The sequence below is a fragment of the Podarcis melisellensis genome (genome assembly GCF_964234715.1).
Source record: "Podarcis melisellensis genome assembly, chromosome: 10".
NCBI classification, from domain to species: domain Eukaryota; kingdom Metazoa; phylum Chordata; class Lepidosauria; order Squamata; family Lacertidae; genus Podarcis; species Podarcis melisellensis.
Genome location: NC_138542.1, coordinates 33,167,559 through 33,185,896, shown reverse-complemented (window position 1 = coordinate 33,185,896; position 18,338 = coordinate 33,167,559). Strand labels below are relative to the sequence as shown.

General features: G+C 41.1%; 1 protein-coding gene across 1 annotated transcript in view; it reads right to left on the bottom strand.

Annotated features, from left to right (window-relative positions):
* Positions 1 to 18,338, bottom strand: part of TRHDE (thyrotropin releasing hormone degrading enzyme) — a 194,930-nt gene that overhangs the window by 33,737 nt on the left and 142,855 nt on the right. Inside the window, exons 8-10 of the mRNA XM_081928012.1 lie at positions 18,074 to 18,139; positions 16,325 to 16,512; positions 1,165 to 1,253 (exon numbers count right to left, since the gene is read on the bottom strand). Of these exons, the coding sequence (XP_081784138.1) occupies positions 1,165 to 1,253; positions 16,325 to 16,512; positions 18,074 to 18,139 (343 nt within the window). The remainder of the gene's footprint in view (positions 1 to 1,164; positions 1,254 to 16,324; positions 16,513 to 18,073; positions 18,140 to 18,338) is intronic.

Genomic DNA, 18,338 nt, shown 5'->3' with positions numbered 1-18,338 from the left:
TGAGAAAAACAGCAATGAGAAGCAGCATATGATTTGTTATTACAGCTATATCAGAGCCTAAAATGCCTGGTGGTGGCAAAAGATGGTTGTAAGAATGTGAATGTCATAAAGCCCAACATCCAGTAACTATGTTAAGGCCAGTAGTAGCTCTTTGGGATATCAGTGGACAAGGAAGAATCAGCAATTCTCTGTAGCCTTCCTGGACTAATAATGATATGGATTTTTATGAATTTTAGACTACATTACACTGGTCATGAGCTAGGTTTGTTTTGTATATTTATTGCCCCAACTATATTTTATTCAGTCTCTGAATTAAGTGAAGTAAGTTTCATGTGAGAACTCTGTACATGGGGTTTAATATAGGATTATGAGTTTGTGGGGAGGAATGTAGGCTGTATGTGAGATATACTTCAAACCCGTAGATCCAGCAAGTGTTAAAATACACGTCAGGCTATCTTCCTGTGTTGAAGTGATAGACTGGGTGATGGGCCATTAAGGAAACAGAAGAAAGGGGTTCTGTGTGAGATGGCAAATGGGTGGCATCCCTCTCCTAGCTTGTGGTTGGTTAGAAGTCAAAGCCAGAGTTTAGAGTTGAGTTGCAGTAATGTGACCTGGAAGTAAAGCAGCAAATTGGAGAGAGCAATGTCTGATTACTGTTTGACTCCAATAATGTAGCTACTAGAGAAGTAAAACCCCTTTTGGGATATTAATGCTGTGAGTCCCTCTATCATAGGCTTAGGTTGCATATATGTGTAAATAAATAAAGATACCACAGTCTTCACTGTGCCTCATTTTCAAAACGAAACACAAACCCTATATAAGCACCAACTATATTTTATTCAGCGTCTGGATGAAGTGAAATGAGTTGCATGTAGGAGTTCCATGCATGGGGCCCAGTATAAGATTTCACCTTCCTCAGAGTATCTCTGTAGTCTAAAGCCTCTTCAATTTATTCTTTGACTTTTGTTAAAATTAACAACACTCTTCTTTCATTTCCTCCTTTAAAACAAAAATGTATTTCTTACCATTCATTTTTCAGTAGCAGGAATAAAGTTTAGCACAGCTAATCAATGTCCTAAGATCAATTGTGAAGAAACAGTTCAGGAAAAAAAAAACCACATGAATGCTTTATGAGATTCCACCGGGAGGAAAGTTTATTTTTACCTGATTTGTTAGACACCCATATAATTGCCTCTGATGAGATGTGGCTCGTATTTCCTACTGCAATTGTTAATGGGATCTGCCACAAGTAGCTGCAAGACAAAGGAGGGCGATCTAAGAACAAAAATACTGAACTGGTTCTTCTCACTTTACAGCAATCAGGGATTACATCAAAGGAATCAAACAATTTCAGTAGTAGAGCAAAGATGTTGATTCGAATGTTACTTTGCCTTTCAAATAAATTTGCTATTGGCAACAAAACAATAAGAATGTCATTCATCTTTCAAAAAAGACAGTGATGCCCCCCTTTTTTTTTTACATACTATCGTTACAAGATAGTTTCTAGTAAAAAATAAAGTTACAAAACAGAGGAATGATTTCCAATAGTAAGAAGAGTATAACTGAAATTAATTTAGGGAGAAGATAATCTAGAGCAAGCATATGCTTTGGTTTTAGTGACAATATACATTTCTACTACTGCCATTTTTAGTATCTTCTTAAAGGCTGCTGACGATAAAATTTTATCCTCAATTGCTTACAGCCTTGTATAATTATTCGTATTTCTGTAAATCAAGTGTAAAATGCTACAGTTTATACCCATTTTACACAGATGTAACATACTGGTGAAATCAAGCTCTAGTTTATGAATAGTATAAAATTCATACATGAATAATGGACCCAAAGCCTTATGCAGTCATTTGCAACAGGAGCTGCTTTATACTGAATACCCTTTTTAATATTTGACGTGATTTCTGCAAGATGATGTACACTCTATCCTCGTAAGTAAAAGGTAAAAAAGAACATATTCAGCCACAGTAGTTCTTCTCCAAAATGTATCAACCAAAGTGAGGGGCCATACACACAATCTTAAATAGTATTGCAAGTACAGTTGTATGTGAACCTACAGATGAGGGTCACCATTTTGGATTTAAGGAGATTGTATATGTCAATAGGTGGGAACAAGATTCTCAGCAATGTTATCTTGGTTGTGAGACCTGGAAGACCTGCTCCCTGCTTTGCAAGTCTTTTCTACCTTGCTTGGGAGAGCAGGGCTCTCAATGATTCCAGCTACAAAAGCTGAGGTTGCTGGATAGACTCTTGGGTAGAGGTGTTGGGAGTTTTTATTGGGAAAGGGGTTCTTGCTGTGATTTATGTGAAAATCATTCAGTTTTGTTCAGCTTTTATGTTTTATTTATTGTTTATGACTAATTGTGTTATGTTGTAGTTAGGTCTTTTTTTCATGTTGAATGCCACCCTGAGCACGGTCTGAACTGTGGAAAGGTGGAATACAAATAAAATTATGTGTGCATGTATGTTGGACTTCAACTACCATCAGACCCAGCCAGCATGAGCAAAAGTTGAGCGAGATGGGACTTGTAGCCAGTAACCACAGGAAGAGCCACAGTTTCTCTAGCCCTACTATAGACTAAAGCAGAGGTTGGCAACCTAAGGCCCATGGCCGGTTCCAAGGACCGGCATGGGGATTCCATAGGTTTTTTCCTGCAGCGCGGGTGCCATTCCCCCCCCCTTCACCTCTTCCCTCCTCCTGGTGCAGCAAATCGCTGGCCAATTGCCTGCTAATGTTTGAGGCCCTGGCCAATGGACGAGTGGCAGCTGCACGTGGCTGAGAGGAGGAAGGGGACTGGGCTGAGCTTGCCGAGTGCATTTCCATCAGTCCCCTCGTCGGAGCAAGCTGTTTGCTGCTACCGCTCTGCCAAGCACGGCTCCTGTGCCTGCCCTTGTGAGTGGCAGAGGCTGGCGTCAGCGTCGACAGAGGAGGAACCAACAGCCCAAAAGCAGCACTTCCGGGCTGCTTGTTCCTTCGTCGCCGCCACCAGCCTCTGCTGCTCAGCAGCACCCTAAGTAGGCAGGGGGATGGGAGGGGCTGGGGAAAAGGGGGGGAGAGATAAGCCCCTTGTTCCTTATGCGCATACACACACACATACACTCCGGCCCACCAGGAGGTTTGTGTGGTGTGTGAACTGGCTCACCCCCAAAAAAGCTTGCCAACCCCTGTACTACATCTTTGAAGGACTTGGGGCCAAAGAGCAGTACCTTTGTTTGTTCATGTCATAAAATTTATATACCGCTTGATTGTAGGGAGAAAAAAACCCCTCAAAGTACTTTACAAAATTCATAAATAAATCATTCAAAAAGTGAACCAAGGAGCTTTCTTCCCATTCCTTGCTGTAGGCCGGGAAACATAGGATTTCTTAAGTTCTGGTGGCTAAAAATATGCAGCACAGTAGGGATGCCCTACAATTGCATAGGAAATCTAGAAATGGAACCATATGTTTTGCGACAAACACCAGGTCCCCAGCCTCAAGTTTAACTTGTAATGCTGATGGGGAAGTGCCATTTGCAAGAGATAATTAGCAGGAGGAAGGTCATACTGTATTTTGCTTTAATACAACAGCAGCAACAACCCAGCCCAGCTCCAAGACTGTAAAATTAAAAATCCCACTTACTGATGCTCCCCTACAAATGATCCAGTCTGTCTACGTCAGGGGTGGCCAGCTACCAAGAGACTGTGATCTACTCACAGAATTAACAACTGGCAGTTATCTACCCCCTTTTGGGGGGTTCGAGTCAAAGTTTAGCTTTTTTTAGGGAGGAGGGAAGCCCCAATTTTTGAGAATTCAAGCCTAAGCTCAAGGGAGAAAAGGGAACAGCCACACACCAACAGATCGCTGGGGAAACAAACAGCTTCACTGAGTAAACCCTGTCTTCCATTCTGCAGATTGTGCAACAATGGAGGGCAGACCGTATTTTACATACACTAAGGAAAGGGACCCAGTGATCAACTGCAATCTACCAAAAGTTCCTGGGGATCTACCAATAGATTGCGATTGACCCGTTGGACATCCCTGATCTACGTCATACTACCCTGGCAAGCACAGTGTTGGGGACAAATACTTGCCAATGTAAAATGTAGCTCTGACCCGAGACATAGAAATTTAATTTAGTACAATGAATTTTTGATCATTAGAATAGCTAGCTAAGAGGAAACTGATTAATTCTACTGTTGGGAAATGTTCTCAACAGGAGAAATAACCACCTCAGATGATTGGCTCTTTGTGACTAAAAGATGAATACGCGGCCATATTATTCACACACGCCCTGCCCTCCCTGCCAAATGCAAAGGATAACGATGAGCCAAGTGGGATTCACAGAAAAGAAACAATGCTATTAAATTTACTGAGAGGTCAGTGACTTTGGATTATTAGGAAGGAATGAAAGAGCTAAGTAGTCAGTATATTAAAATACAAAGCAGTAAAAGAGAAGACATGATCGTGTATCGGTATGGCTGGCTTTTTACTATAGCTGCAATTCAGAACATGGTTATGTGCTTAAACTTCATTGATTATACTGGACTGCAGTCCATCTTTTATTGCCACTTTAAGATGAAGTGCAATGTAACAGATTTTAAATTGCATCCAGTTATATAATAAAATACATAATACTGTCATAAATTTCCATTAAGGTAAAATTTACTTTTTGAAAAAAGATGTTTTAAGTGATATCGGAGTTAAAAATATGTCTGCAATAATTTCTGTACTTCAGTATACCATCGTATATCCTTAATAAAGGCACTGGCTGGTGAATATGTTAGCATATCTGACAGATAGCCATCACACAGAGATTTTCTTTTCTCCTTTTACTCTACATAGTAATATTATATTACTATATAATGTAGGGTGCAATCATATACATAAAATCTACTGGATGAAGGGCTGTAGCATTTGGCAGCAGCTCTTCTGTACCAGTGGGATTTGAGAATAGCTACAGGCATAGTAGACGCTGGCAGAACTTCTCAGATATGCCAGAAGAATGACAGAACTGGAGAGGAAATTGTTGGCATGATGCCGCTGTCAAGAGGAAAATCATGGGATGACAGTGCAACTTAAAGGCAGTATATACACTCCCTGATGTAACCCAGCATTAATTACCTACTGAACCCACACTGAACACAAACCCACCAAGTTACACATTATTGACTATGATGGGCGAAAGCCAAGACTACATGCGGTTGAAATGTATTTTCCACATCCTCAAGCAACAACAATTGAAACTGATCCCACAAAGTCTGACTTGCTGCTGCTCTGAACAACTCCACAGGGATCGTATCAAGAAGAGAATCCCATTCCAAGCAAATACAAGTGACTTCATTCTCAACGTGCTTTACAAACTTAGAACAGCAGGCTTCCAAAGATGCCATTCCCCTCTCCTCTGGGCTAGTTCTCAAGAAAGACTTCATCACTTGGGACAGTTTGGCTGGGCGGTTCCTTGGGAATGCAATGGAGGCAGCAAAATAGGATTTATTTTCTCTCATCACCACCACATAGTAGGCATTATGTCCTCTCACTTTTGTCTGGTTGAATTCATTGTGGTACTTGCCTCACTTAAGCTGTATCTCTCTACTGGGTTGTTTTGTTGTCTTTTAACTCCCCACAAAACGAAGGGGCATCACAGTCTTTACCACACCTGAGAGAGCACTTAGGAGTGACTTTTCCATCTAGGGGCAGACCATCTTAAGAGGCTCCCAGCACTGCAGGAGAGAACTGTCCTCGGCAGTCCAAATCTTACCTGGAAGTAGTCTGACTATGACAACTGAGTTATTCAAACCTCCCCCAATTCCATCCACTCTCCATCTGCCCTGTTGCAAAGCCCAGTTCAATGTCCCGGGTTAGTGATGTGTTAAGACAGCTTCATGGTTTTGTCATGGTGGCCATAAAATCCCAAGCTGTACTACTATGGCAGCCCAGCAGGTCCCCCATAACACCACCCTATCTGTGCCAGCTTGGATAGAAAGGGTGCTTGGCTGGGCAGCAGGGAGGGTGGTACATGAACATTATTTCTACTCCACCTCTCTGACCAAACTTCAGATACAATCCCTTAAATCTAAATCCCAAGTGGTTAGGTTTCCTGGTGATGGTGATTTATTCCTCAAAGATGATGGTGACCCCTCCACCCCTCTAGGCTGGTGATGGACAAGAACCCCACCAAGTACCTAGCTGGACTGACCTGGTTGTCACCAACCTAGAAGCACCACTAGCCTGGAAGGCTGGTTGAAAGGACAACATAAATCTTGTTGGCTGGGGGCCCAGAAGAGGGATAGCTCTTACTTACTTACCCTTGTTCTCCTTTCCTGTAACACTCTTGGCCCAAAACAACAGGGAACAGTGCTCCTCACACAAAGGGGAGGCACTCATTCCTGCACAAAGGTAAGTTGTCTATTGGCAAAGGTCAAGCAATTCACAGGGCTATCAATGGTTACTAGCCATGATGGTTGTACTCTACGTCCACAGTTGGAGGAAGCAATGCTTTGGAAGACCAAAATGTTCTTGTGCTCAAATCCTACTCGCAGGTTTCCCATAGGCATCTGGTTGGCCACTGTGAGAACAAGATGTAGAACTAGAAGGGCCATTGGCCTGATTCAGAAGGCTCTTCTTGCCTTCTTATATTGATGTAAAATGAAAACCCATACTAGGAATTGTTACTTAAATGGCCAATATTGTGATGTCTTTCTATACAACCATGGTGCTGCTGCATTAAGATTACTGTGTACAATTCTAGTTGCCAAACTCCTTTTTTTTTTAAAAAAAGAAAGGATTATAGAACTGGAAATTTATGGGGGAAAGGTGGTCAAAAGGGTTAGGGTTTCAGCTGTTTAGTTTAGAATGAAGGATGACTGGGTTTGTGGGTAGGAGGAGAATAGGACGTGCTATAAATGTTTATTAAACAATGCATGGTGTGGGGAAAGTGAATATAAATAAATGTGTCTTCCTGCCTCATTATGTCAGAATTCAAGGTCATATAACAAATTTGATTAGCATGAGATTCAGGACAAACAAAGCCCTTCTTCATACAACACATAATTAACTTATAGAATAGACTGCCAGAAAAAGTGGCGATAGTGACTGGCTTAGACGGCTTCAAGAGGGGATTATGCAACTAGGATTAATGCCTGTAACTGACAATTGACGTTGCGTCTGTTATTTGTGTTTTCTTAAAATTCTGTATAATTCAAAATCTACTGACTACATCAAAAAGAGGGGCAATTGGAGACATCCAGTAGTGGCTGGTGTGTTGGGACAGAGACACATTCCCAACACCAGGATCACTTCAGCTTACCTGGATGCTGCTGGAATGGAGCAGGGTGATGTTGAAGTTGCGGCTGTGCAGATGCATCGGCAAGAGCAGCCGAGTGGTTCCACCAATGAGCCTGTGTAGTCCCAACCTCCCTACCCTGCTCCAGTGCCATCTCCATTAACTGCAGTGATGGTGTTGGGAGGTCCCACTATACTGGCCACCCCTGGACAAATCCCTAGTGGTTTTCAGGCTGAAGCTCCAGTACACCACTGAGCATTCAGAGCTCTGGCATTTATGGTCTGCTTGTGAGCTTCCCAGAAGGAAGCATCTGCTGCAGCACTGGGGAACCTGTGCTTCAGCAGATTGTGTCAATCCCAGATAGCATGGCCAATGTTCAGGGATGATCGGATTTGTAGGCCAGAAACACCTGGAGGGTCACAGGTTGCTCAGTCCTCCTCTCCTGGTATCAGAATTCTGAGTGATGGATTTTTGGTCTGAATTGAAGGATAACTATATAGCAAATATTAGTTTTTCATTGACTGTCCATCTCCTAATCTGGCTTCTTGTATATCATCAAGAAAGGAAACTTGCCTCCTGGAGGTACATGATAATACTAATGGATAAAAGTTTATGTCATTGGACAGTTCTGTCTTCAGAGATGTGAAATACTCAGCATACTATTCTAGGCATTTGAACTGCAGCTGATCGTGGGGCAATTAATTTTAATTGCTATAACAATTTGCCCGTATACTTGAATATTGCTAAAGTTATATGAACAGCTGCTATAAACTATTAAAGAAACATGAACGCTGCTGCCTTTCAGTTAAATGGTAGGCTGAATACTTGAAAACAAAACCATGCAACTAGGAAAACAGAAACAAGTAGAAGCAATTGCCGAAGAATTGCTGTAAAGCAATTAATGCACTTCTCTTGATGGTTCCTGTTTCCTTCACCTACTCTTTAAAGATTAATTAACCGCTGCCAATAATTTAAGCTTATTACAGAAATGTTTTTCAGTTTAAAAAGCAATGCACCAATCCTAAAAAATAATGGGGAACTGCCATTTGCATTAGAACACGGCTGCTACAATTGATCAGCGCTTCTGCACTAAAGCATAAACATTATGGCTTGGATCCAGACTTTGCACCTGTGGGTGGTGCTATCGCTTGAATGGAAGGATCTCAGGGAACTTCCCACTGGGAGAGGGGGAAACGTGGCTCTTGCCAATTTCTACTTCCACTCCAACCACTGCCTCCTACACTGTTCCAGAGAGGTAGGTCCCTTCTGGAACTATGTGGGAGGTAGCATTAGGGCTTCCAGGGAGATGGAAGATCAGCTGAAGTTGTGTCTCCCCCTCTGTCATTAGGATCCCTCTGCTGGATCAAAAGACTTTCCATTCACAGAAGATGACATCGGGCTGCAAACCAATGGTGGTTTGCTTTAATTCAGCTACAGTTGAAAGAAACTCACAGGTCCTTGCATGTACATATTAGTGCTCTACTTGAAAATCCTCCTGTCCATCCATTTATAAAGAAAAGAATTCTATTTGAAAAATTATTACAATTATTAAAATACCGTGGGTTGCAAGGTTTTTGCTTTGCTTACCTTGCTTTCAAAGTAACCAAGAGATGTTGGAGTGTCTCTGCAAAAGAGGCACTTAGCCAGTTCAATAGAGTTTGGATTACCATTGCAACATGGGTGGAGATGGGCATCTGCAATTTGCCCAGAAGGTTGCTTACATGCCAGAATCTCTCTTGCCAAAGTGGGGTTGGTTTTCTCTTTCAAGTCATTACTGTCTTCATATTTTTCCAATATTACTTTGCTTTTCATTGAAGCTATTCTATTTTCCACTCCCCCATATTCTTTCCTACTTCAAAGCCCATTTTCTTCCACATTTTCTGCTTATTAGAGCATGTAGCCAAATTACTGATTACTGTTTATTATAAGCACTTCAATGAATATGACTACTCAAGAGTCAATGGCATAAAATTCTGGGATAAACAGAAAAATCTAGGATGCACAGAAAGAGAGGGTTATAATTAATACAATTTCCTTGTTTAAATCAATAATAGCTGCACCCTTTAAAAAGAGCTTTAACAAATATGAAGGCAAACTACATTGGGGTCTTTGGTCTGTTTAAAATTCCATACTTCAAGGGAAGCCGTGTCAAATTAAAGAGATAGACAAAGGAAAGTTTGGGGCTGTGTTTGCAGGTTTATTATTTTTCATCATCAAGATTAAAGATAAATAAAACTAGAGTTCAGGAACTGTCAGAAACTCATGCTATTATTTCTTTTTCATCATGGTGGAACACTCACATAAGATCATTAACAGCAGAATTACTAGATATTTGAACCTTGTCATTAAACTTGTTTTTAAAACAGAAGGAATGGTCAAATTCTTGCTGGGGGGAAATTCATGTTATCCTGAAACAGGAACAGAATGTGAAAGCATTCAGCTAGACATCTGTGGGCTTTGCTGATGTTAACTATTATTGAAACTATGAACTGCTTCAAAATTCTGAAACTCTGTAAAATGGAGCAACCATGTGGACTCAGTGACATGGAAAAGCACCTGACAAAATACAATTACATAAACAGGTGCTGTTCCTCAGTAGTCACTTGTACTACTGAGGTGGCTAAAAGGGGGCTTTTGTGCTCACTTGAACTGCTGGCAATAAAAGGAGCCTGCGTTCTTGGAAATGCTGAGACAGATGCTACTTTCTCCATATCACTGCTGCCATGGATCACTCTGCATGGAGAAATTCTAGATGTCCGAATCAGCAAATTACTGACATGGAAAAGGAGAAAGATAAACAAGTAATACTGAAACTAGATGTTATAGAGGATGTTTGGTTCCTGCTGAAAGCAGTATTCCTATGTCTCATCTCTGTCCTTATAATGTCGAGAAATGCAGAACATGTTGTGATGTCACATGTTCTAAGTTTCTTTGAACACATTGCACTTCAGTGGTTGCCATTTGCAGAGGTTGGGGAGCTGAATGTGGTATCAAATTGCATGTTTAGTAGTACTTGCCATTACAAGAGACAGGAGGACATATGATGCATTCATTCACTTTCAGCCCATGGGTCTAAAGAGGCTTGTTGTGGGTCCCAATTTGGCCTGTGAGTCAGTTTTCTCCAAACCACACCCGCCTGCCTCACATCTGACACCATGGGTAAGGATGTTGCTACCAATCAAGAGCTTAAAGCGAGCTCCCAATTGTTCCTTTCCAGGGCTGCTGGAATCATATGTACTCGAGAATTCCCCACCAGGAGCTCCCACGTGCAGCTATGGAGGCTCACCGCCAGCGCTAATAAGCTGACTGGCCTCCTTTAAGGTGTGCTTTCAGTAACTATCAGCTGTTTGCTGCTGAAAGTACATCATCAAAGGGACTCACTGTTAAATCCTGCTTTGTCTGTTTGCAGGTATGGTTAGAGTCAAGCAAGCAAACAGCCATTTTTCTTCTGTCAAAGGCCTGTGGGGACAGGGGCAAGTTGGGATCTGGCTTAGTGGCTGGACCAAATTCCCAGTTTATAAATAAACTGATTCTATATCTGCTTTCCAACAATAGTATAAGTCAAATCACTGGGAGCATTCTCAGCAGCATAGCTCTTTATTTTTCTAAATCTCTAAACAACTATTTTTTTATTCTCTCATTGATTTTTTTTTTAATTATTTGGATTCTGGCTGAAAACCAAAACCATGGCAAACTATTCAAATTATTTATTGCAGTGACACATATATAATTTTGAAAAGCATTGTATCTTGGCTTGGCAGGTATAATCTTGAAAGGTATAACCAAGAAGTTACCTCTTGGGGACACCCAGCTCCTACAAAGACTCCTTTGACGTTATATTTCTCAATGTGCATTTTGAATATTATTTAAGGAAGTGGCTGAAAATTATCTCAAGACGTGCATTTTTGGAATGTTTAACTGTCAGGGGTTTCTACCACACAGTTTACGGTGATTGTAACCACACAAATGAAACCACTTGAAAACAGGATTTCACAGGTGTAGCTATAACAGTATGGCTGAAACAATGCAGGTACCTATTCAGACAAGCAGCTGATGATGTTGAGATGCACCAACACAGTTTGAGAATGTGATACAAGCAACACCCAGCAAAATTTGTAAACTACATATTTGAAGCTAGGTTAGTCCACCTCTTTCTGTTCTTAAGACAATTTGGCTGCCATATCAAGGAGAGAGAAAGAGCCTACATACTGCCACTGCTGCCAAAACTAGAGCAGAGAAATGCAAAACTGGATGGTTTCAAAAACCTTTAAAAAATCTACAATATGCTTTCTTAAAACACATTAAGCTTACTATATTTCTTTTATCCCATCAAAAGAACAGAAAGCCTTATTCTGTCAACAGTACACTTATACCTCATTAAAAGAGATAGTTCTCCTTGTAAATGCTGCTCCTCTTGAAGAAGAGCTATAGAATGGATCCCTTGGGTAACCATAAAGAATTTACAAGGAATTATATCTATGATTCACTACAACAGAGTCAACAAAAGTGAACAGTATGAAGGGGGAAAATAGCACACAAAGTATACTAGTTTGTACTATGAAGGCTTTCAGTAGTTATATAGGGTGTACAGACTCTTAAATACTGACTAGAATTCACTCCCTAATGTTAGGGAGATTTAAGTTACAATCCTAGACAGTCACAGACAGAGGAGAACCAGAGGTGTAGCTGGAGAGGTTTTGAAAGTTTTTATTGCAGATGACTATCACTAATGGTGGAGAAATTCAGAAATTGAAGTGGAGATTCCCAGTATGCCTAGAATGAGGACTGTAACTGAAAGTAGATGGGACTAGGAAAACAATAAGTGTTATTGAGGCAGATAGGTGCTGCCTGAATTTGGAATAACTATGAAGTGCCTGGATTGTCCAGAGTTGAATTCACATTGACACATGTGCACTTTCTTCTGTCCTCATTCCCAACACCTCATGGCACCCCATTACCTTGGCCAGCTCCATGAACACCAAGATCATAATTGGAAGCTGCTCAGCCCAGAGCACCAAAGCGTTGGAAATACTGGGGTGACTTGCTCCTGACTTACATGTCCTTGGGTTTCATTGTTAGTGCAAAAGGTCTCTAAGTGCAGAATTGATAATTCAAGTAAGAAGATGTGGTGGGAAGGAGTTCTCTTAAGTTGAGGCCTGCCCTCTTCTGCCTGCATGACCACTTGGAAAGCGATAGACCTCTGTAGATGCCATAAACTCTTCTCATAGGGAAGGAAAGCTCTCTCTTTCTCATTAACCCCAGTCATAGGACAAGGAAGTATTCTTTTGGTGGCAGCACAAAGCTGTAATGGGGGATGATGTCAATATGCTTTGTGGATCAGCGATCCTCACTGGAGCCTCACCAGCTCCTAGCACCGGGAAGAAGTACAGGATTCTCTCTCATCTCTCCCCCTTCCCCCATTTTTATGTCTCCAATCCTAAATCCTTTCTATGATAAGCGGGTGGAGGGAAGAAATAAAACTAGCTTGAAAGGCCTGCTGGAGTGATCACTCCAGGGAAATCTACATAAACACTGCTTTCTGTCCAAAAGATGGGCTTGTCTGGGAGGATGGGAAGTCAGAAGAATTATGCTATCTTCCAACAAGGGTATGGTGCCTTGGACACCACAGAGAGAAGGAATTTTGAGATATGTGGGTTAGAAATTGCTAGTAACAAACTTGAAAGAAAGACACTCTAAAAGTGCTATCTTACTCTGCACAGATCAATAATTCGATTCATGGTTAGTGTTGGCAGTGTGTGAACTGCACAAAGATTGTGCTTTTTTGGACTTGATTTTTTTTAGTACCTAGAATGTACTAAATGTACATAGAACAAATTATACTATTCCCGAGTAACCCCTTAAGATTTCTTTTGAATTACTTACATGGCTGTGTGGACAATAAAGACGCGGAAATGGTTACTAAAATATGGACCACGGCTAAAATCGTATTTGCATCGTACTGCAAAAATCGATTACCCTGCCACTGTTGGACTTAAAAATATTGGGCTTGGCAGCTTATGTTCAAGCTAACAAAGTATGTGTGGGCTTGAGAAAATCATTATCTTGAGAATGAGTATGTGCAGAAATGGGCAACATTCCCCGTATTTTAGAAATATAGGTTCCAAAGTGAAATTAGACTCCACTCATCATTTACAATGATCTGAACATTCTTCTCAGAGTTATGGAGACTGGTGATTAATGCACAATGTTATTTAATTTTCATTTTTCGTATGTAACTTTGTATGATAAACTACTGAAAGCACATGCCTACTGAATGATATGCATGTGGCTGCGGCTGTTTCATGTCTGTAGCAGTTTCTAATCTTTATAAAAGTGATAAAAATAAAGCATATACATTATTTCAAATATTTTGAAGTAAAGCATGTTTCATCTATTTTTCATGGTGGAAGAGCTTTTTATCTATTAATAAACAGTCAATCAAATGAGAAACAAAGGAAAGAGAGAAAATGAACCAGGACCAAATAATGAGGATGAGAAACATGGCATTGCTAAGTTTAATTGGGACATTTTCTACCATGTAGAAATCTTCATAATCATAGATAAGCTATGAGATAACCAAACCTGCCCTTGTGAAGACTAATCTACCAAATATCTACCTCCCACATTCTTATTTTTGCATTTCATTAATGAGGTGCAGTGACAGCTGAGTGAAGTGACACTGCCACATAAATCAAATCAGAGGATTGCCACTACTGAGCCAGCACTACCATATCATCTAGCAGCAGGCAGGGATGGGGAAAAAACATTATTTATTTCTGAATTATTGTGGGCTTTAACACTGTTTTATTATCTTCTTTATATTCTACATTTGGTTTCTGTGCACTGCTCTAATATTCTCTGACTAAAACACTTTATAAAACAAAACAGGAGAAACTCATGGGTTTATTACAAATAAATTAGCAAGGTGTTCACCAAGTAATGGAAATGTACATGGAAACACATCCTATAGGTTTTGCATGCCCAAGGTCCCAGGTGGAAACCCAACATCTCTCAGTAGGGCTGAGGATGCTCCCTGTCGGAACCCTGACAAGTCACGGCCAGTCAATATAGACAGTGTGCTACATGGACATATGGTATGATGACTACGTTCCTAGTGGTACCTTATGTAATCAGGCGGTCTTTTTGCTTGAACTGAAAACCCTTCTCCTCCACTTCGGGCCAAACATACCTTCGGCTCCAAAGTGGCAATTAACCCCAGAAGGGGAAGTGTCCGTTGCCCCTCTCCAATGCCCTACATAGTCACATCTCTTTCTGGATTAAGCCCACCCCTCCCTATTTTGCTCAACCTAGTATAAGGGGCACATTTGTAGGCACAGGCTGTGCAGCTATGATGTTACAGAAGCCTCCAAGTGCCAGGCTTCAGGGAATCCAACCCCGCTCCCTCACAAGAAGCTCTTACCAAGGTATTTTATTCAATATTCACAGAGAGAGACACACCGACTGCTGTCTCTAGGATAATGGTGTTGATCTGAGTAATCTCCTCCCCCACTTTACTCTCAGTCAACAGCAGCTCCACCCCTTATTCGGTGGCTGCGTGAGGCCCTTTCTCTATTCGTTTTCTGTTCTCCCACTTTCACTGCCCTCCTGGTCCTAGGAGAAGTGGGGTCTGGAATGCTTTCTAATGATAACATGTCAACCAGCTGTTCTGGCTCTTCTGCTCCCCCCTCTTCTTCTTCCATTATCTCCCAGCTTTGTTCTTCTTCTGCCTCAGATTCATGACATTCTGCAAACCACCGTTGTAAATCTTTACTGTCCTCCTCCTCCAGGGAAGATTCAGAAGGAGGGGGGCGGCCTCCACCATTCCTCCTCAGTCCAGTCCCTGAACCAAGTCACCGTTTATTGAAATGACCCATTCAACTATTGGAAGAGCTGCTGGGATACTGCAGGATGTTCTGAAACATCCTTACATCTCAACAGTAAACAACCTACGCAAGGAGCCTAGCAACAGAACAGGGTTTGTGCGCTATTGATAAAGTTGTAGAGCTTGGAGAGATGTTCAAGGCTCAGATTCTGCTTCTTGCACTTCCTTTGGTGGCTGACATCATTATTAGCTATGGAGAGCTCCTTTGCATGCACCCATTAATAAATGTGTAAGGGCACATGTGTCAGAAGATACAGGGAGGTCATGAAGGTTGAATTTAGAGTAACTCGGTTAGATGAAACCCTTCTGCTAATTCAGGCATAGGCAAACTCGGCCCTCCAGCTGTTTTGGGACTACAACTCCCACCATCCCTGACCACTGGTCCTGTTAGCTAGGGATGATGGGAGTTGTAGTCCCAAAACAGTTGGAGGGCCGAGTTTGCTTATGCCTGTACTAATTTGTGTACTCTTCAACTTGTACTTACAGGAAATCCTATTTTAGACAAGTACTTTAAATAGGAGTGACATGACAACATAGGAATAAGGTCAATAATATCCAACAAGCTTGCCTGCATCCTTTTTTTTCTAATAAAATGCTTAAGCGCTCTATTTAATGGACCTAGTCTTGTTTATCACTTACATATTGCTGCTGAATAGAGTATGAGCTCAAGACTGCAAAATCAAGAAAACTTTCCCATTCATATGTAATATATGTTTAACTATTCTTTCTTTAAATCTTAGCCCATTGGCATAGTGAACAAAAGGATAAGGTGACTGGGATAAATCAGAAGTACCTGTTTCTGAGAATAGTATTCTGCGGCTTCTAAGAATAGTGTTCGATTCTCAGAAGCTTTAATATGTGCAAAAATGTTCTGGAGTATAGACTTCCATCTGGATGTGCATTTTACTTCTATACCTCTCTCTCTCTTAATAGACATGCAGCAGACTAAAAGCAAAAATATTTTTTTTTAAGGTATAAAATGTGTAAATACTCAGTGTTCTGATTTAACTTATTTAAGGAATGTGGCTTAATCACAGGAATGCCATACTGTGCTATCAATACTTTAGTTATAATTTTTCATTTAACAAGTTTTGTGAGAATACATTATTGCAACACAATGACATCAAAACAAGGTAAAGCATAATTCTTTTAACAATAAATGTTGAGTACCTGTTGTTTCCAAGGCCACGACCTTTGCTTTTAACGTCAAGGTCATAAATAAAGTGTTCTTGGGAGATTCCTACAATATTTTCTGCAGTTTCATTTCCCTTGATGGTGATAACAGGATAACCCATCTGCAGTGTCCACTGATCCATTACTTCTTGGATATTCACAAATTTCCCAACCTTCTTAAGTGCCTTCAAAACAAAAGAAGAGAAAATTTCATTCAATATATTCAGGGAGTGCTGCCAGTATTATGTTACCTTTCAGGCGGGGGGGAGAGAGAATAGAGGACTACTACTCTTTGCTTCACTTCAAAAAAACAACCATTCACAAAGTAACATAGGGTATTCATGTCTGAGGTAAGAACTTGTGCTTCTTCAGATGTTGCTGGACTACAATTCCGATTATCCCTGGCATTGGCCACCCTGGCTGGGGCCAATGAAATCTGCCAAACCAAAGGTTCCCCAGTCCTACAACAGAGGCTAGCCCATTGCTAAGGTAAAGGGACCCCTGACCATTAGGCCCAGTCGTGACCGACTCTGGGGTTGCGGCACTCATCTCGCTTTATTGGCCGAGGGAGCCGGCGTACAGCTTCCGGGTCATGCGGCCAGCATGACTAAGCTGCTTCTGGCGAACCAGAGCAGCACACGGAAACACCGTTTACCTTCCCGCTGGAGCCATACCTATATCTACTTGCACTTTGATGTGCTTTTGAACTGCTAGGTAGGCAGGAGCAGGGACCCAGCAACGGGAGCTCACCCCGTTGTGGGGATTCGAACCGCCGACCTTCTGATCAGCAAGTCCTAGGCTCTGTGGTTTAACCCACAGCGCCACCCGCGTCCCATTGCTAGCAACATATTAAAAGGACACAGGACAGAAAGTGGACACAGGACAGAAAGTGGACACAGGACTGTAATCTGACAATTTTAATTAACAAATTTATACAAAGACTTTAAACCTTAGTCATGGTGGAACCCTGACCTGCCTTCACTGCAGTTAAAATGGTGCTGACGTAATGTTTAAGTGGCACTAGATAACTGTTCTCCAGAAAAGGGAGGAACTAGAGGAGGAAGTACATAATATTGCATTCTTTTTCTGATCTAAGAGAATCGCAAATCTTGTGTCTGCCCTGTTCAAACGATGCATTTCAATGCGCGTTTTGCAAACACTTTCATCTCAGTGAAGTATGGTCCCTTCTTTAGCAATGAGCATTTAGAGGCGTATTCCTTGCCACATGCTGGTTCATCTAGTCATGTGGGACTAGAGCTGTATTGGGGCAAAAGTATATCCATGTAAAGAACATTTTGTTTCCCATGCCTCTTTGCACTTTATTCAATATGGTTTTAACCTGTCTTTCTGTTGTGAAGCAACAGCTAGCGCATACTTGTGAAGGGCGAGTTTTTACACGCTCTTTTCCATCATGACTGACATTACAGCTATTTAGCTGCCCTAGAATACTTATAGTTGACTGCACCAAATCATAAACAGCTTCTCTTTTAGTCCATTGCACTTCTATGTTGCATCCTGCTTCCCCTTCAGTTCATTTCAAAGGAGCTGATATCTGGATCCATTTGTTTTGATTATCCATTTCTAGATACTCTGTGTTTCACGTTCCATAAATTTTTATTTAAGAATTTTCCAGAATGATATACAGCCACGCAAATAAAACACTCATTAACAGGAATATGAATTTCAGCATGGGATATTTACTCCTGAGGTTAACCCAAGTTCCCTGAAAACTTTAAACTGTATTACCTCTGACAGTGTGTTCCATAGGTCCTTTCTGGCAGCATTGCCATACTTGTGAATGGTTAGATAATCCTACAAAACATATGTAAACCAGTCGTTATTTGAAAAAAAAAAAAAAGCAAACTTATTCCAAGTCAAACTATGGTGCTCTATTGATACAACAATTAAGTATGTTCTCATACACGAATCATATACATGTATGTTATAAGTTACAACAATAGGTTACAACAATATTATTTCCTAATTTGGGGCTGTGCCCCTGTTCACTCCA